At 47.1% G+C, this 20,148-nt stretch overlaps 1 protein-coding gene across 2 annotated transcripts in view; it reads right to left on the reverse strand.

Moving 5' to 3' along the window:
- The window catches only part of LOC133348310 (clathrin heavy chain 1), a 42,996-nt gene extending 23,625 nt beyond the window's left edge, over window positions 1–19,371 (reverse strand). For both annotated transcript variants that reach the window (XM_061561047.1, XM_061561046.1), the window contains exons 1-11: window positions 19,214–19,371; window positions 10,512–10,719; window positions 8,134–8,402; window positions 6,316–6,477; window positions 5,758–5,871; window positions 4,976–5,149; window positions 3,723–3,920; window positions 2,899–3,099; window positions 2,048–2,200; window positions 901–1,023; window positions 619–756 (exon numbers count right to left, since the gene is read on the reverse strand). In XM_061561047.1, coding sequence (XP_061417031.1) covers window positions 619–756; window positions 901–1,023; window positions 2,048–2,200; window positions 2,899–3,099; window positions 3,723–3,920; window positions 4,976–5,149; window positions 5,758–5,871; window positions 6,316–6,477; window positions 8,134–8,402; window positions 10,512–10,719; window positions 19,214–19,255 — 1,782 coding nt within the window. In that variant the 5' untranslated portion in view covers window positions 19,256–19,371. The remainder of the gene's footprint in view (window positions 1–618; window positions 757–900; window positions 1,024–2,047; window positions 2,201–2,898; window positions 3,100–3,722; window positions 3,921–4,975; window positions 5,150–5,757; window positions 5,872–6,315; window positions 6,478–8,133; window positions 8,403–10,511; window positions 10,720–19,213) is intronic.
- Window positions 19,372–20,148: the final 777 nt, after the last annotated feature.

A 20,148-nucleotide genomic window follows, 5' to 3' on the forward strand; every position in this document is an offset into this window, starting at 1 on the left:
GAGTGGTGGAGAGTGAACACTGAAAAGTGGAAATTACGGGGAATTTTAAGGTGACCCAGGGGATGGAGTGAGCGTGGGGGCGCAGGGGAACAGAGGGAGAGAGAAGGGGGGGGGGGGGAGACAATGTAGCAGCACAACGCACGGTGCAAACGAGTCCCTGGGGAGTCCAAGAGGAATCGGTGCCAATGGAGGCCGGCGCCAACGAGTCCCAGGGGCGCCAGGACCTAGCGCCAACGAGATCCAGGGGCAGACCGGGCCAAGGAGAGACGACTGGAGGAAACGGTGAGAAGGTGCAAGGAGGTGGAAGCATGGTGGATGCATGGGTCAGGAGGCAGCAGGGTGGTCACAGCTGATTGAGGGGGAGAAGCAAGAGAGGCTTAAGAGAAAATGTAAAAAAAAACGAATATAATTAATTATTTCAATCGGGAGCTTGTTGGGAGGATTAAGGAAACTTTGGTGTATGGTCATTCATGGTGAAGGGGGGGGGTGGGGTCTGATAGGATGGAGGGAGCTTGAGTCTGCGACCCTGCCTTTGGGCAAAGGACTCAAGAAGAATCATTAGGACGAGTACGGCTCGGTTTAAAAGTCTGACCGCCAGCAGGCAGTTGTGGCAGGCACCTGTGGGGCGTGCATCAGGTTCATCTCCAGCAGCCGAGTCTGCAGGTGGCCCTCGGACGGGCGGTTGTTCTTGAGGGCATCGAGCAGGAAGGAGGTGCACTGTTGGATGAGGTTGCCCTCCATGAACACGTCCACAATCTGCAACAACAAGAGAGCACAACACGTTTCCACGTTGCCAAGAGGGGGAGAGCTGTAACAACGAATGCTTGGGCAAAGGTGTGGCGGGGAATATGGGAGGAAGGAAGCTGGGGTGGAGGTAGAAGGGAGTGGTGGGAGTCCAACCTGGTTGATGTCGGCAAGAGGCTCCTCGTCCTGCACAAGCATCTGGGCAAACTGGGTGCCCTGCTCGGGGTTGACGCGCATCACGTTACGCAGCAGGAACACCCAGTCCGGGGTGTAGCCCACCTGCGCGCAAAGACAAAGATCCGTCGTAAAGTCTTAAACTAACCAAACCATTTTTATTTCACCAGGAAAGGCCCAATGAGCTTTAGAGCTCTTTTTCAGAAGCGACCTGGCCACAAATGATAGCTCAACGAAGTGGCTTACCATGTGGAAATGTATAGCAGCCAAAAACTATAAACGCATGTTTCTAAATTTGAAGGCAAAGATTATTTTTTATTAAGAGCACTTCTTGCATGGGAGGAAACTGCAGCACCTGTAGAAACCCCACCACACGAGGGAATAATATTTACACGTCTGCAGACAGCTTTATGAACCCACTTTCTCTGATGTCATCTCCTGGGTAGATTGGTGACGCCACTCGCGTTAAACCAGTATTGCGAGGTCCATTCATATCGAAACAATTCTGATCTGATTATTTTACCAACTGAATAAAGACTGCGACTGATGCAAATGAGTCGTGTTTCCAGACACAGAGTTGCTCTTGGCCTTGTTTCAAATTTCATTCTCAGTATGCACCATGGCAAGCTCACAAAAAATTTAGGAAACCGCCGAAAATACTAATACCAGCATTAAAATGAGTATGTGCGCTGCTGCAGGAAAACCCATGAACAGTTAAAACAGTAACTTTGAGTAACAAGTGGACTCCCTGTAAGGAATTTCAACCTCAGTAAATTTCAGCGAGCTAACCAAATAGGGGCTTAATTTCAGCCGGGTCTACGATCCAGAAAATGTATCGACACCTGGCACACCACATCAAGTATGCCTCTCGCTGGGGCTGTGGCAACACGTCACGTGCCTACGCCAATCTACCAGCCACCTCAAAAACCTTAGAGACACTAAGCCTTGGCTGGGGAAGACCCATTTGTGAATAGGTCTAAACGAACATGTATCTTAAAAACGCAGGCGTTACCGCAGCGGCAGATGTTGTCAGAAATCTCTCGAAAAGCTAGAATTCACTTGACAGAGGGTGAATGCGTTCCATTATCTCAAGAGGATTGATTACGACAATGGGTGATCGCTTGCTCACCTTCTTGGCGTAGAGGACGATTTTCTGGAACTGCCCGGTCTCGGCAAAGCACTGGATGACCTTGTTGGGCACGTTGGCGCGGAGGTACACGCTGAGCGCCAAGGTGGGGTCGGCCGTGCGCACCAGGTCTCCCAGCTCCTCAGAGCACTCCAGCTGATCACGAACAAAAAAAGGAAAAACCTCCGCTTCAGTGACAGCGAAACACACCTCTCGTTTTGGAAATGGATGACGCTCTGCTTGCGAGGGGGTCATTATAAAGTCTACGGTATGACAAAGAACGTACACTAACCATGAAACTAATTGCATACAGTATCCTACACATGCAATGCAAATTGTCCAGTGGTAGCCTCAGGACCTTAATATTAAATGGCCTAAAAGACCTGTTTAATTTGTTCCTCAACCCCGATTTCACAGGACACGCAACTCAAATATTACCAGGAATTTGTTTTCTCTGAAACGACAGAAACGTGGAAGTAACTGGGAGCCATGTCTGGTGAAAAGAGGTTTTCGTAGAATCTAAAATGGATGCGCCGATATTCTCTGGATTTTCAACATTCGTAATTTGTCACTTGCACCCATAAACCTGCCTATGCCAATCGCCTGTAAAATACGACAGACTCAATCTTCCACTACGAAATGTTCTCAACACATCAATTCAAGTAACAACTTTTTATTCACCTTTATTAAATAGAACGTCCTTATTCCCCCCCCCCCCCCCCCCCCGGAGTACACCGTTCCTTCTACAACATTCCCCCCCACCAAGAGTTAATTTGTACGTACATTTAACTTCTTTCCCACCGTACGTAGCCAACAGTGCCAATTGCGGACAGCACCCCCACTGCCACACCTACCTTGTCCTCCTTGAGCCACTTCTCGAGGAGCTGCTTGCGACCCTGCTGCAGGACAGGGCGGCACAACTCCAGGGACTCGTACTTATTGAGCTGACCCTGGTCCAGCAGGATGCCAAAGTACTGCAGCAGTGGAGACGTCTGGCCCTGCTGGGCTGGCACCGACTGGAACTTGCGGATCGTGTCAGGCGTGCGCAGGATCCCCTGGGTGAGTTGACGAAGGGGGCGGCAGGCAGGGGGAGGGGGTGGTGTTTTGGTTCGGGGAGGGGTTGAGGCAGTGGGGGGGGGAAGCGGTTTGTTATTACTCAGGAAAAAGCAGAGTCGAGATGGAATTTCGTTTATTTGCGCAGGGTTAAATTAGTCGAGGCCTACAAGTTGAAAGGGTGGAAGACGACTTTTTTTTTACTTTTATAGCTCTGGCTTAAAAGATATGTGGTTAGATTGTATGACCAGTTGCCTCTTCCCCATGAAGCATCTTCATTTATACATTAGCATACCATCTTCTTCTGTCCTGTACACTGCATTAGTCTCTTCCCTTTAAATAATAAATACCTCTCCCACCCCTCCTATATTCCAAGTCGCCTCTTTGCGCTTCCCTGCCCCCCCCCGCATCTGTACAACATGTTGATACGTGGTTGCATTGTATTGTGGAGGTACAAAAAGTTGAAATTGCGGTACGTGCAATACTAACACAAACGCATTAATTCACTGCGAGCTAACCCTTCCATGTTGTATGCCTATAACAATTCACACATAGCGATTTGATTAATTGTTACTTATGCACATCCACGCGAGCGCATACACTCGGGCAGTATGCGGGCACGTACCTTGGGCGCGCTGGCAGCCACCTTGGCGGCCTCGGAGAAGTTGGCCTGCGCAAAGAGCGTGTTGAACTTGCGCGCAAACAACTCCTCGGCGCCGGCCATGTTGTTGCGCACGGCGAGGCGCAGCGCCAGGTCGGGGTTCTGCAGCACGTTGGTGATGTACGGGATGAGATTCTCCTCCTCCACGCACACCGACAGCACCTGCGAATGGAGACACACGCGCGTGCAGGGAAACAGAATCAAAACCTTTATTTAGAGGAATCCAATGAGCTATAAAGCTCTTCCGACCGTAGATGTCCAACAATGCAAAAAAAAACTACGGAAAGGTAAGCAAGTCACTAGAAATAAATGTAAAAATAAATCAAGTACAAATTGCATAAGTACATAAATTCCTGCATTTACATGTCGTTGTACCTCTATCACACTCATCGCTCTCTTCTCCCTCACGACATCCCCGTCCCCCCAATAAAAATAAATAGCCCCCCCGTTTTGCCTGCTCCCCTTCACTTGGTGCACGCGCAGAGTAACGCGGTCGTTCATGTTAAAAGAACGGTCTGCGGAAGTAGATGTCGCAGAGCAACCCCCGAAGATTCATTCAATTGGCTTCTGCCCCACGCACGAATATATATACGGATGTTATTTAATGTTCTTGCTTTGGGGCCTCACCACACAAAGGCCAACGCAAGTAATGATACTTGTGTTGATACATTTGATACGTCTGCTGGCGCACCAGTTGCAGCTTCGTTAACTCATTTGTTCATAGAGGTGGGAGGCCTTGCCCAATAGTCGATGAAATCCAAGACAAATCTAGCATAGACATTGGCCCATGGTCATAAGTCAACCACCAATTCTGCTGAGAAGGGTTAAGCCTGGATAGTGGTTGGATGTGCGACCACCACTCATTAGAACGTTCTAGGCCATGGTGCTCTGTGGTTGGTAGCAGAGGAGACTGCAGCAATATCCACTGTTGTATTGTATTCCATACTTCCACATCTATGCTCCGCTTTCATCAATGCAGCACGGTAAAACATGGCCAAATAACCCACACGACTCTAAATAGCAACCTCATCCCGTAGTCGACTGACAAAAGGGCTGTAAGCATGTACACACCTAGGACTGCGTTTCTCGCAGGCTATCCGACATGAGTCTAAACCTTCACAGAAGCCAAAAGATTAAAAAAAACACTTTTAAGCAACCGTAAGGCAAGCGCCGCCACCCACGGTGCAAACCCTAACCCTACAGCTTTGGCCACGCACCTGCCCCTTGCGGTTGACGCCGATGATGCCGCAGGTGGCCTCGTGAGCGGCCGTGACGAAGATGGTCTCGCCACTGATGCGGTTCATGTAGATGCACACGCCGCTCTCCAGGTCGTACAGGTGGATGTAGCCGTACTTGGTGATCAGGTAGATCACGCCGTGCTTCTGGCTCACCTGGAGCAGCGGTTCATTTACAATGATTATTAAAACACAATACACATCACGCCAACAAAAGTAGTTTCATACTCGGAATAATGATCGACGCCTCGCAAGTCAACTATGATGTCAAGTCGCTAAAACAAGGAGTTTTGTTTGCAGTTTACGGATCATTTTTTACAAGCAGCAGGAGGAGAGGTTCAAAACAAAAGTGTGTTGGCAGCAGTGTGCAAGTATGAAATACAATTCACCTAAGCTCATTTGTAACACTGGATTAAAACATTTTTAAAGATTAATGTTTTAGACAATAGCCCTTCTTCAGAGTAGAAAAAGGGCAAATAGATCGACTTAAGAGTTTCAAATTAATACATCATTGTGCCTTGTAATTTAATACCTCACAGCGCGTTAATTCCCTGGAAAGTCACTAAAAATCAAAGTGCAACTGTTTGAAAATTAACCTCTCATACTTAACCATTTAAAACTGCTTTCCATCGAGCATTGACCTTGTCGGTGAGAAGTTCTAATCGAATCTAGCTGTTAGTAAATGCTCAATGCATGTGGTGAGAGAGAGAGGGCGGGGGGGGGGAGGCAGCGATGGGGCATGACGTGTGCGCTGAGACACGAACCTGCATGGCCACCGGGAAGTCGTTCTGAGCCTCGGGAGGGAAAAACACGTCCACCGCCTTCTTGGTGAACGCCTGGTTCCCCGCAGGTGGCTGCCCAACCTCGATGATGTGCAGCTGCGGGAGACCGATACGGAAACAACAACTTCAGATTTTGTGTTCCCAAAAATACCGCAACAGCGGGCGGTCGACTCGCGAGCCAACCACGAAATGACCGGACGATTCAGAAGAGGCGAGAGGAGGTGGATTGGGGGCACTCATTCAGAGGTGAAAGCTTGACGAAGGAAGTTCTAGAAGGATGTCGGCGAAGCAGCCGAAAAGGAAAGACGCTGCTCTTTGAATACTTCAAGGAAGGGGCGGCCGTACAGTGAAATTAAGAACAAAACTCAAGATTGGGCAGGATGGAGGGCTTTTTGACCCAAGAAGCTGCCATCGGACATCGGAGTAAACAAGAAAAGAGAAGCATTTGCAGAGATGGAAAAGGAAAGATTTTCAGCGCTAGAGTTGAGGCAAACGAGGAAGGCTAATGATGAGAGCGCCGGGCAGTGAGAGGGCAAGTACCTTTCCCCCGGCCTGGCTGCGGACGGCGAAGGTGAAGAGGGTGGAGGACTCAGCGTTGCCCTCCATCTTGAACTCGCTGAAGGCGGCAGCGTGCCCTTCGATGGGCTGCGAGACTTTGCGCTCGACCGAGTAGAGCTGCATCGCGCCCACGACACGGTTTTGCTGCACCCGGCAAAAACAAAAAAACGAGGAAGAAAAATCATACATACGCACAGAATCTGTGTTGCTTTCCACCCCCGATTAACACGATTGGCTAGGTAGGGTGTGAAAAATTTAAACATACGTACCGTAGATGCACCCCACTTCAGACGTACCAGTCGTAGACGGAGAGTTAATGCGTGAACGCTTTGAACATCAGTTTGATAAGTGTTAATTATTAACAATGCAGTTTTGGTTCATGGGCTAGAACTCATCTTTCATTTTTAAAGCTCCAGCTTTGATCACTCTTTCCCAATTGTACCAATGCAAATTGTGCCATCGGCATCATGTCACGTGACCGCCAAATGCAATACTCCACAACGTAAATCTAAGGACGACAGTCCTAGATTGGTCACACACTGGGAGCCAAAGGTGAGAAGTTAATTTATAAATCACTGCTATTTTTTTTTTATACAATCTTATCACTGCTGCAACACAAACGTCGAAATTAACATTTGCATATTATATTACCATGCTTCAGGAGGAGAATAAAAAAGCTGACATAAAAGGCAACATGAAACAATGAGAGGAAACATACATTGGGCTTGACTACTGTGAGCACAGTGGGGCGCACTAGGCATCAATTATAGAGCTAACGTCTGATGCTAGACTGCAGCAGGAGGCCGCTTAGAAGGGAGGATGTGGAGCGGCACGGTGTAGGGATGTAACGTTGGGATGAATCATCACGATGCGGCATCATGACGATTCATCTATTTATTCACCGAGGTATGTGTAAGAAAAGTACACGGATCAGATTAGATGACAATTCGATGCGTACATTGCAAGCGTGAAGAATATTTTAAACCGCCGAATTGTTATATCACTTCCACTACTGTGCTGTATGCTTTGACAAGCACACTGGCCTCACCCCCTTTCGCTGCAGTTTCCACAAACGAAACACAATGAACGTACGAAGGGGAAAAACCCGACTTTTGCACAAGGCGTGAGTGATTAAATGCAAGTGTCGTTAGGCTAAGAATCGATTTCTAACAAATTAATCATTGTAATCCGAGTAGGGCAGGCAATGACTCACAGTAGCCACAATTATAAGTGCTAACCGAATGAGCACAAATGAATTCAGGCCACAATTAGCATCACAAAGAGTATTTTTGGTTGCCATGATTCGTTTTGAGCAGGGGAGGGGGACCCTAAATGGCCGACCAGTGAAATACGGTCCGCGAATTAGATTTCGTACGGCCTACAACGACATGAGGCCTTCCACATCAAAACAGCCTGTGAACAAATATTTATCAGTAAATGCAAGCATCTTAGCCACACTAAAAAGGGTTAGCAGAAGTGACTGTTTTTGTGACCAGGCAACACTACGAGTCATTTTAGCAACGCTCCGTCACTTCGGTGGCCTTTAGCCGTGCCATAAGCAACAGGAGGCATGAGTTAATGCGTGGTCAGCAAAAGGAGTTTGAACATCCTAGTTTGGCCTTTGTGAAGAAAGGTCATCCCCAAACCCGTGATAGAAACTTTACGTTTCCAAGTCAAGCGGGTACTTTGGCGACTGCAGTGCCGCAAGGAGGCAGCACCTCCAATTATAGCACGGTTGGCTACGTACAGTGCGAAAGAAGTTCAAAATACATACATGCTACGGGGAAAAAAATTACAAACCTGCGCAGAAATCCCAACGAGCAGCAGCCACTTCTGCTTGACGTCGGTGCGGTAGTTGATGATCTGGCAGCCGGCGAGGCTGGGGTGGCGGTCAAAGGCCTTGGCGGGCTGCGAGTCGCCCTCCATGCTCCAGTGGTAGACAGCCGTCTCGGTGACTAGGGCGATGGTGTTGAGGGAGATCCACTTCCAGAAAAGGACGTCGTCCGTCATGTTGTGCGCCTTCATCTTGCTCTTCATCTCGATGTTGAAAATCTGCAAAGTCTTGCCGGCTGTCGTCGACGGGGGGAGGGAAGCGGGGCGGAAGAGAAACCGGTTGAAGAGAGCGGGACAGCAGCGCTGGTGGTCGCGACGCAACGCTTGCGATGAAGCGACGCCGCGCAATGAAAGCGATGCCCTCGTGAATGGAGCCCTGTGAAATATTTTTTAGATTTTACTTTTGACCCCGCTCACACTAAAGCAACACGGCTTTCAGTGAATGAACTAAGTAATGCATCAGATTATGCCGATGTCAGAATATCTTTACGCATTTCCCAAAATGCAACAAAATTCACGTTTCGGTCGGAGCTTAGAATGTTACGCTACACATTATATTTCATGAAGCCATCCAACACATTTAATATAGAATTAAAGATAAGCAAAAGTGAAAAGCCTTATCTTTATTTCTATGAAAAACAGCTACAATGACTGTGAAGCTGCGCGCAAAAAACAAAACTTGACAAGGGGGGTACACCGTACAACACACATGCTCACAACGGGCCTCTAGCCATGCTTTAAAAGTGGGCTCTCAAGACGAATAATAACGAATTACATCGTTATTCATTATCATATTCTGTTTTTTTATCAATACTATAACCCACGTGTGAAAGCAAGGCCGGCTAGGACACACAGCACCGAAGAATATGTTTTAATAAAGGACTCACCCTCTGATACAATTAAACAAAAAGAGAGCAAGAAAGAAAGTGTACAGTCAGTGACACACAGGAGGCAGCGGCAAAAAACTTAAAACGTCACACCAGCACCTTTGGCTGCGGTCAGAATATACGCAGAGCCAACAGCAAAAACTGGCCAAGAGCCAACATCAATTAAAATCACGTTGCTGTGTATTTGGGTAAAATTGTGGAAGGGAGGAAAAAAAACACCACAGCGCTCTATTTACCTGCTCCGAGACTTTGTTCCTGCTCAAAAAAGGAACTTTTTGAACGGGGGGTTAGTTAGTTAGAGACCCTGCCAAGTTCTACTGGCCCTGGGTATACGGCACAAGAGATGCAACGCACATGGAGAGCAAGCATGCACAGACAGGCTGCTAACTTTCTCAGTTTATTCCTACCAGGCTGTCATGTTATATATAGAGGAGAGAGAGAGAGACAATTATGAACATCACAAAACAAAAAAAGCAAGTTTTGGGAGGCCAATTTTTCCAGGCACATTGACAACTGTTTACAGCATAACAGCAGCGGATCAAGGAGACTGCTGCATCGTTTATAAGATAAACCTAGCGCTGACATTTTGGCTTCACGCCAAACAAGTTCCAAAGCAAAAAAGTGCACAACAATGGCTGTACATGCCGAGGGAGGAACGTTGATGCAGATCGCAATCTGGTGGAAGCAGGAAGGTTAACAAAACCCTAAATACAGCTCATTGGAAAAAGTGTGCTACCTGTACAGCAAACAGAGGTTTGTCAGTGGGGCTTACCTTTCAAGGGCCATGCAATGCATATGCGGGCAACTTGGCAATGCACCCTTTGCTTGTCATGCCCTCCGAAGCAGCTTGCGCTCCCACTACAACTATGCAATGAGACTCAACTCATTTTTTAAAGGAGCGTAGCGTACGAAGGTGCAGTGCAACATCTCTCCTCTCTAAGTTTGCCTGCACCTGAGCGTACTCGGCAGTGCAGCGGACGATGGCGACACGCACACGGGGCCCCAAGACGACACAAATGCACACAAGAGAGCATCGCAGCACACAAAGCGGCCACGCTCGCATACACAAGCGACAGCATGCACACAGCAGAGAGAACGCGTGCAGGCACACTCATGGTGTGGGAGGGAGGTGGGGAGGGGATGAGCACGCATGAGCAGTAGCAGTGGCAGCAGCAGCATAAACTTGCAGAACCATCGACTGCACACTCACTCAACAGAATGCTCGGTTTTTGAAGCGAGAGGCAAGGCAAAGCAGCGACAGCAACCAAACAAAAACTGCTGTGGTTTATCTGAACTAAAAAAAACTACTCCACTAGTTAACAAACTGGGTGTTCGCAAAACAAGACTAGTCAACTGCTCCTACATTTCCCGGCTTCAAATAAAACACGGGGGATGGGGGGGGTCTGCATTAACGACCGGCTGGGCGAGCGCACGCGGGAACGGACACGGGGCGCCCACCTTTGAGCGCGATGACCTTGCTGGCGGGGTTCATAATGGCCGAGTCGGCGGAGATGGGCCTTCGGATGGGGTTGGCGGTGTCGTTCATGTCGATGATGACCACCTGCGCCTGCTCCGCCACCTTCTCGCGCACGCAGATGAACTTGTCGGACTCCATCGTGAGGGTGCTGAACCCGATGTTCGCCGGGTTGATGCCCACATTTTGGAGCTGTCGGCACACGCGCACACAAGCAGACAGACAGACCTTCTATTAAAACAAACGTAACAACCGTTTTCTGCTCAAGACGCAATCTAAAAAAAAAGAAATTAACCTCATGGCGGGACCCTGGGGTCCCGAATAAACATAAGTCTAAATCGTAATTAATTACTTTACTTTTGGCGACTCCATCCACCGCGTACATAAAAGCCGTGACCCACCAGAAATCAATCCTCTCGTTCTTCAACAAGCACCCGTCGTTGCCAAAATTGCTGTAATCATTAACAAAACTTTGATTAGCGCATCGTGTAGAGCTCGTCGAGTGGAATAGATTGCCGTATCGTTCGCCTTTAGACATAATATTACGTCACAACGCAGTTTATGCGAAAGCCGGGTGGGCTTATGGGACCCCGGGGTCCCGCCATAAGGTTCAAATGGATACATCTGCATCCAGGCTGTGTGCTGTCTGTCCAACAATAATTTAAAGTTCTAGTATTGCCAATGCAGATATCTTAAAGAGCACAGGCAGTTATTAGCGCACACCTGACCATGATTTTAAAGGCTGTATTTTCATGAAATAAACTTCAAACCTCTTATCGGACAGCCTGGGAGACAGCTTAGGTACTTATCAACAATGGTTCACTGGTTTTGCATTAGAACACAACCATCATCATGTCACCCACATAACACCTTTAACCTATATGCTCCACAACAATGCACATCGTAGCATTGCATTGGTTTTCTGTGCCAAGATGGTAATGTGGTTGAGGTGTCTTTTGGCTGGTGGGGGAGGGGGGTCCCGGTTAAATTAACAGATAAACCTGCAACTTCCACTTATAAAACCTGAGATTGTATTGGGTATTACTCCATACATTCTAAATGAAATTCCTTTTCATCTACAGAACCTCACCCTCCGATAAAGGTCACATGGCCTTCATTTCCAATTTATATTCGCTGCAAATGTTGCATTCTTAAGGATGATGGGCACAGTCTGAATGAGAGGTTCATTAAACCGATTGTTTGGCAACGGGTATCGTGCAGCACCATTAATAATTTACCGGGGTGGTGTGGGTGTGCAGACACACGAGCAATCTGCACCCACTGTATAATCCCTCGCAGCCAACTGAGTCCCCCGCAGGAGGGCAGCCGGTAATGAGGCTCTCGTTTGAGCTCGGCTGCTTATCCAAAGCAAAGTCGGGCCCACTGTACGGAGGAACAAACTACACGTTTGCCAGGGATGGATGAGATTGCGACAGTAAGCAGCAGTGTGCCACCACCACCTCCTTCTGCTGCATTCCAAGTTTATGGAGGTACGCAAAGAAAAAAACGGGTTACGATGTGACGTTTCAGCTTTCTAAACCAAGCGACGTTAAGTAAAACCGCCGACGGTGGCTTACTGGGGCCCCCATGTATTATTGATGGCAAGAGTATTCATTTAGGCGAAGGGACGCAGGAGAAGGAGTAGGAAAGGGGCGACGGACGAGGCTTAGCACGATGTTGTTTGTTCCGAAACCCAGAGGGTAAAAAAATGCCCCGGTGCTGAAAGGGCAGCACGCTCACATGACACACTTAAGTCGGCCCCTGGCTGCCGCATGGCAGTGCCGGCGCCGTGCCACCTCAGCACCTCGAGTACTTTCCTCTCCATGGCACCGGAGAGGGCTTTATCGCTCGGCCAACGAAAACATCAGTAGAAAGCCAGCTTGTAGAATGAGAATGTTGGGTTTTTTTTTACATTTCGGAAGCGCAACAAATAAAAAAGGCACGCAGGGCAGGTTTTCAATTCTGCTGAAGAGAGAAAATGTCTGACGCTAGCTTCCTGCCTCATTTCCAGCTTTCGAAAAATTACTGCCACCGAGAAAAAAAGACATCAACCATGCACTGCTGTGGATTTCTGCCAGCCAGCTATCTGTTATGTACACTTACATGAAACACGAGTCACCGACTGGAAAATCGCCGTGTACTATTTAGAAAGCACAATGTGGATTTTTGTTCACTGGAATTAACAGGTCTCAAAAGTGAGGCCTTCGTGCAGTGCGATGCGGCCCAATTAAGGGGACGCAGCGGTGAAAACGGACGCAAACGCAATCCGTTTCACATTGTGTTCAATTCACGACACTGGCATCCAATTGAGGCCACTGCCTGTCAATTACACAAGATAGCTGGAACCAAAACTCTGGGTCACCCATGCCCAACAACTACAGGAATGTTATAATGTCTTTGTTACTTTATTTCTCCCAGTAAAAAAATAATTAAATGTATGCAGAAAAAATTTATCGATCCAACTTGATCCAAGCGATTAAGCTTGGTTAGGTCTAACATTTAAGAGGAAATTTAGGTAATTTACTTCATACATGGTCACATTTATAATTTGATAGATCTCCAACATCAAACCGCAGCAAGTAAATCCCAACTGGTAAGCGGTAACCAATGTACCTGAATTTGGCATCACACATTTCACTCAGACGCAACACTGTATATTAAAGCCAGGTCAGATCACCGGTGGCTTAAACAAATGGAAATGCCTCCACTGCATTCACTCATTCATGTTTCTTAATAAAATTGTGGTATTTGCAAATTATATAAGCACTCAAACCCACTCCCTACCCTGGCCAGAACATTCCGCCATCATTAATCGTCAACGTCTTGTTTGCGTTTGCGCTCGGCGTGTGCACAAACACACACACATCCCAGCATCAAGCATCACCAAGGTCACTTCGTGTTCTCTTTACCCAGAGCCTTGCGGCTACAGGGGGAGAGAGAGTGGAGCAAATAGAATGGGCGGAGGGAAAGCGGCGAGCTCCGCAGAGCGGCAGGAATGCAACGCACCGAAGACGACGATAAATGGTGAACGGCAAAGCTACCCGATTCCCCTCCCTGCGTGGGTGCTGGCTGTTAATTTCCCAGACACGTGATCGGTGTCGCCATGACTCATCCAGCCTTAAAAGGATATACCAACCAGCGGTTGACAATCACCCATATCCTAAACCAAGAGTAAATCGATAACACACAGCAATCTTAATTGACAAATGACGTGGCTATTTTAGGGATATTTATATTGCCATCTTGATACAAAGGCTCTCAGCACCAGCAGACATTTAAAAATGCTGGAGGGCAGTGCCACTCCTTTGCGAAATCCACGTCACAAACGGACATGTCATTGCAGCCCTACCCACCCCTCTCAGCTAAAGCTGCACAAAAATTACCCCATCCGAGATGAGGCGTGCTTGGCCGTTTAACACGTTAAATTATGAACATCCAGAAATACACACACACCGATGGCTTCAATTAAAATGTGTCAGTGTAATATCAGTGTTTCCCCACAAGCCACCTAGACCCAGTGAAACAACCCAATTAATATCCCTAATTATAATATTTCGTCCGCTAGGCATGCAGAGAGAAGAAAATAAATCATGATTCAAAGATTAATGCAAAAAAGATTGAGTTGTTCAGCTGTGCCTGCCAAAATCCCTAAGCAAAAAAAAACATTCAAAGAAAAAATAACCACATAACGTCATAAACAAACGTTTAAAAAAATGCGTAAAGAGGGAATGAAATAAAAAAAGAATAAAAGACATATCCGCCCAGCTCTTGCGTCACGCAAGCACGGTCAGGCACAAAGATGACAGCACATAATATCCCAACGCGTTCTTGATTAAGGTCATCGGTAAAGGCTGCACTCTATGGAGACTCTTTCCTCGACTGATTAATGGCGGACACCGTCCACTCGTGAAAATCCACCCTCTGGTCGGGCTCAGCCACTCGCTGGTAATCTCAGCACATCCCAGCACGATCCGCATCACCAAATGTTACTGGTTGCAGAGCCAGAGGCTGCTGCTGGTTATGAAGCCTTGCTTGCACTGCATAGCAAGCACCCCCAGGGGACCCAGCACACTGCCCAGGCCTTTCCTCCCAACACCACCTACGCCCCATCTGCCTCATTTCAATTTTAATCGGAGAACAATCGGAGAACTGGCACGGGTCCGAATTGCTAGAACAAACAAATTGGAAAGCAGGGGAGGCATGCAGGAAAACATTTTTTTTATGTATAATCTATCACTTGTTTTGGTTACTGCCAAAATTGTACATAACCTTCAGAGAACACACACACACACGTAAAACATCTCAACAGGCAATTAAGAGTGCCCATGGAAGAAAAGGTTGCCCCGATCACAGAAACCGTGGACGACTATTTATAGTCATTGCACTGGCGCGTCACGATATACCTAATCAATAAATCAGTGAAACCTCTAAAATGGCGAATCAAGAAATGTTTCGTTAAAAGGCAGCGATTTTGTTTATGTTTGTGTGCACATAGTTACATTGTCACCATTCTTAAGCCATTATATCCACAAATAAAATAACGTTTGTTTGATTTCTAACATCTAAAACTTGTAATTCTATTCCTTTCTATGCTATAATGGTCAATACTCTCATACTATGTTATTATATGATCTCCCTAAAATAACGCTGGCTCTTACCTGGTTATGAAGGTCACCAATGTACCCATTAATAAAATAAATGATTATTATGTAACCAAGGTCTACACTAAGCAGCAGATAGAGAATGGCCAACGTGTTCCATCATTTACAGGACTAATGTTTCAATGAGCAACTTGTTCCCAGGGGTCTCCTCCCCAGTGTCATGCATCAAGTCAAAGGTTAACAACCGTGGCGTGGATGACAGGCGTTATTAAAGAGCGTGCGGGGCGTACTGACCAGTAACCACAACTGCCCCTGCCACACAGTTTGTACAAAAGACAAAGATCCCCAGTATCGGCTTAACAGACTGTTGGGGCAAGTGCCTTTAGCTAGTAGCACCTATTAAGGCCAGCACAGCATACGGGGGGGTGGCAGCACACACCCGGCTGCCATTGTCCCCCCCCACTGGCGTTGTTTTTACACACCACACCAGGTAAGAATTTGAGACTGAGTCGACCTAGCAGAGGCCCAGGATGGATTCAGATAATCGTCACTTGTGTTGGTGGCCGCGAGTGGGAATCAGACTCGGGTCGCCGGGTTCATGGCGTAGTGCGCTAACCACTACACTACCGCTCCCCACTGCACAGACACACACAGACACTCGCACGGGAGTATGAGGGGAGCTACGGCCTGCCGATGCACTTGGTAAACCATCACCAAGTCAGATGACGCACCTGGATTATTGAATAACATTTTATTATGGCTGTCCTTGTTCTTTAATCTCTGGTTTTCATAGGAAACAGTGAGCCTTCGACCTGAAATCACCATACGTGCGTGCTCAAACTAACCCAGACAAAATACGAGTAGATTTTTTTTCGTGTGTACACATATGCGAGTGAAACGTTAAAATGTTTTTTCATTGGGTTGATTTACATTCTCTGCCGCCACACCAAATATACGGTATTCTTTCCACACAAATTCATTCCGAATATAGTTTTTCAACAAAACGTGCAATACCTGTTTTTTTTTATTGACTTGAACTAACCCCCCCCTCCACCTTTACCATCAGCACCGAGGAAACTAAGAAACATTAACGCCGTCAGCGTTAAGCAGATTACTGTGTCACGTCTGTCAAGCCAGGGCTACAGCTTGGGTGCACGTGGATTATTCAACAGCGTGTACCTTGACCGGTCAAACTACGAGGGCTGCACACGTGCCCTGGGACAGAACAAGCCACGCAAGCCACTCTACTGGTAAATCCGGCCTGACTAATGACTTTCTACCCAGCGTGCAGTGGTAGGTGTGGGACTGCGGCACAAAACCTGTAAATTCCACAGGAGCAACCATAACCATCAAAGAATACTGGGTAGGCGTTATTATAGTCATAACATTTTTTTTTACAGATTAGAGTCAGTTTCAAAAGCTAAAGGTATTTGGGTCTATTGGCCCATAGGCTCTCAATCAATGTTCTGCACAATTTGTCCACGCGCTGGTGTAAAACAAATATTGTACGTAATGCAGTTCGGCAGTTTATATATCAATGGCTGTCAAAGTCATCACACAAAGTTGCAGAAACGTACCCCCCAGTACTGTTGCGCTTTGAAACCTTATCTCCATGCACCAACTACTGTGATCATAAAATATTAATAACAATTCATGCTACTGTCCTGAAAATGAGTGCAATCGAGTGAATGTTTTCCTAATCTCTTCCAAATCTCCCCCAACGACACACAGAATACCGTGTATTGCATACATGACTCATACAGGCCCTGACCAAAGGTACTCACTTTAGCAGTCCTCAAGGGATGATAAGATGTTGACCACATTCAATACAAACGAGTATAATACGTGTGCATATCAGTATGAACAGGATAATATAGCATTGAAAGTGTACAATATAACACATACAGTATACACGCACACAAGCTTCCGTAGCCCGAGTGTATCACGACCTCCCATCAAACAGACACAAGCTGACTCACCATGTCAAATAGGGTTAAGTTACCATATTATACAGCCTCGAACGTACACAATATACACTGCCCATTAGGGCAGTTTATGAATGGGCACCTGTTCCATTCATTTAGAGTCTTAAATTGTTGTATTTAGGTCAGGTCTCCCGACAGTTTCAATGGGGGCCATCGCGGCTTAAGGGCAATATTAAATGATGACACCCGACGCGCCCAGCAGGTGCGTCGGGGGCGAGTTGGAGGAGCCTTGCCCAGCTGAGAATGAATGCGTCTTGCAGGTGAGAAGACAGAAATTCTCACCAACCACAACTCATCTGGAAAACTAGTACACAAAACACAGCATCTGAAACACACACACTCACTCACAACAACCATAACACAATCACATGAGGTACACGAATAACCACAATACACACAATCGCAGACTAACCTGATGAAATAGAAATTGTCTCCGGGAAAAAACCACAGCAAAATGAACAATTATTGAACCTGAGACGTACGGGTGCCATGGTGGCGAGATGTTAACTACTTCGCCTGGTATACAGGGGGTCGTGGGTTTGACCTAGACCCTGACACCTGCTATATATGTGGAGTATGCATGTCTCTCTCCCGGTGGTCGCGTAGATTTTTCTCCAGGTTTCTTTCGGATGTCCCCTCCACGTTTAGAAATACGCGTATTTGGCCGCAAAACATATCCAAATGATAAGCCACTTCGTTGAGCCATCTCATTCGTGGCCAGGTCACTTCCGAATAAGAGATACGTAGCTCGGTGGGCCTTACCTGCTAACAAATAAAAAGTGTTCTTTTTCGTCTTGATTTGAAGCTTTCGTGACTGCAGGAATCCATACTCTGATTCTTTCGGTAAAGTCACGTAGGTAGTCTACACATCTACAAGACACACACCCTTAGATGTGGCAAGGTGACACGCACCTGCCCTTACACATCCATCAAACGTGACACAGTGCAAAGACGACGTAAAGGACGTTGCCCACAGTGCTGCATTGCGATGTTGGGCCCCATCTCTCCTACGGAGTGTTGGAAGGAAATGGCAAACGCACCGTCAAAAGCGCCAGCCAGTTGGTGGAAATTCCAGTCATGGCAAGGGCGAGGCAAACCCGCACATTACAGAGCTCTGCTTACCTGTCCGTAAAGTGGTAACTCAGTTCCAGAAAAAGAGAGAAAGAGGATGGTCAAAGTACTAAACAGGATAAGGTACTGACGCTTAAAGGAATAAAATGCGAAATGAAAGAAAAAACATTCAATGACAGACTCGTATGGGCAATGACAAGCCCGCGAAGTCTTTCACAAGACACCGGCTGGCGTACGAGTCAAGACACTATAAGGCGTTGTCACCTTAGAAGGATCAGCAGGAGGCAAGAATCAAAGATTAACATTTTTTATTAATAATTTCCCCGTCAAAGTCTGAATGAGCTGGGCCCCGGGGCCTTCATTTCCTGTTCGGAGCCATCACATCAAATCTCCCAATCCTCGCCTCGCACTCACCTCACCACCACCCACAACGAAACATTAAACGTGGCAACACTGCGACATTAGTTTAGTTGTCATGAAGAAACATCATGGACTTAATGTTCTATTGAGGAGAAACAAAACGGGATTTGTATGGACTCCACTCATCTCTCGCAAGCCTCTCGCCTTCAAGCGAACACAGCCGCTCGCATGTACGTGGCGTCGAGCAGCACAACATTAAAACAAAATAACACACACACAGCATCGTCGTTACAAACATAAATCAGTTATTCATCGTTACAATCGTTAATTAAAACATTTCATTTCAAGAGATCGAGGGCCGGACCCCGCCCGCCCTGGCAAGGCCGCCCCGGACAAACCTTTCAACAACCCGGACGCCAAACACTTCAAACAACGTAGCAACACCACCATCACCACCACCACCAACCAACCACTATTACAACCGCAATAACCATCGCCAACAGATAACATCGCAACAACGATGCCCCAAACCAGCGTCGAGGCGTTCGCTAATGTAGTCCTGACCGCGCCCGGCAGCAAGCGCCATTACCTTGGCCGTCACTCACTCTCAACCACGTCTTCATTACAATCACCACCACCACCGTCACTCATCAGCAAGCACGGGCTCACCTGGATGTGCTCCTGGAAGCGTATGGGCAGGATCTGCGCCATGGCGAGAGGAGGAGGAGAAGGAAAGATCGGGATGAGACGAGGCCCGGGGTCGCGGCTCTGCGGCTCCGCGTCCCGGAGATGGCGACCGCGTCAAGTAGTCCCTGCGCAAAACCCCCCCACCCCACCCCCCTCCTCCACAGCCCTCCCACCTCCACGCGGAGCGATCCACGCGGAGCGATTCCGCGGCAAAGAATTCGCAATTCGATGCGCCGAATCGACTCTAGAAGTTTTGGTCATAGTAAACTATGCTGTGGATTTCACACCTGATGATGATTGCTTGTGTTGTGCAGTCGAAACGTCGTGAGAATTTTTATTGTTTTTGATTTTTATTATTTTATTTTCTCCCTTCTACGTGATTTTACCGAAAGAACCAATGATATGAATCCCTGCAGTCACGAAAGCTTTAAATCAAAACTTAACAATGTTAAATCTTTATAAAAACGTATTTTTTTCTTTATTTGACCAGGTGAGGCTCACTGAGATATGTAGCTCTTTTTCAGAAGTCGTCGGATCACAAATAATACAGGACGGGCAGTCCCCGGACTTACGAACGCCGCTCGTTCGTAAATCGAACAGTTCGTAAGTCTGGACACAATAATGGTACCGTATTTAAATGCACAATACGGTCAGTGTTATAATAATGTGTTACGGTTAAAAAACCAAGGAACGCATAGTTAAACTCATAAATTAGAAGGGATGTTGTACATTTGCCGAACCAAATAGTTTCCTGTTCGGTTCGCAATTGCGAATTCACGTTTGCAAGTTGGATTGGTTAAAAATAAATATCTTGTGGAAAGTCGTTCGTAAATGCGGATGTTCGTAAGTCGGGCGTTTGTAAGTCGGGGACTGCATTCAGAATTATAAATCAGAATTTGTACTTCTCCGGGAGAATG

Source organism: Lethenteron reissneri, chromosome 27 (assembly GCF_015708825.2).
Source record: "Lethenteron reissneri isolate LAM-NWPU_2019-01 chromosome 27, ASM1570882v1, whole genome shotgun sequence".
Lineage (NCBI taxonomy): Eukaryota > Metazoa > Chordata > Hyperoartia > Petromyzontiformes > Petromyzontidae > Lethenteron > Lethenteron reissneri.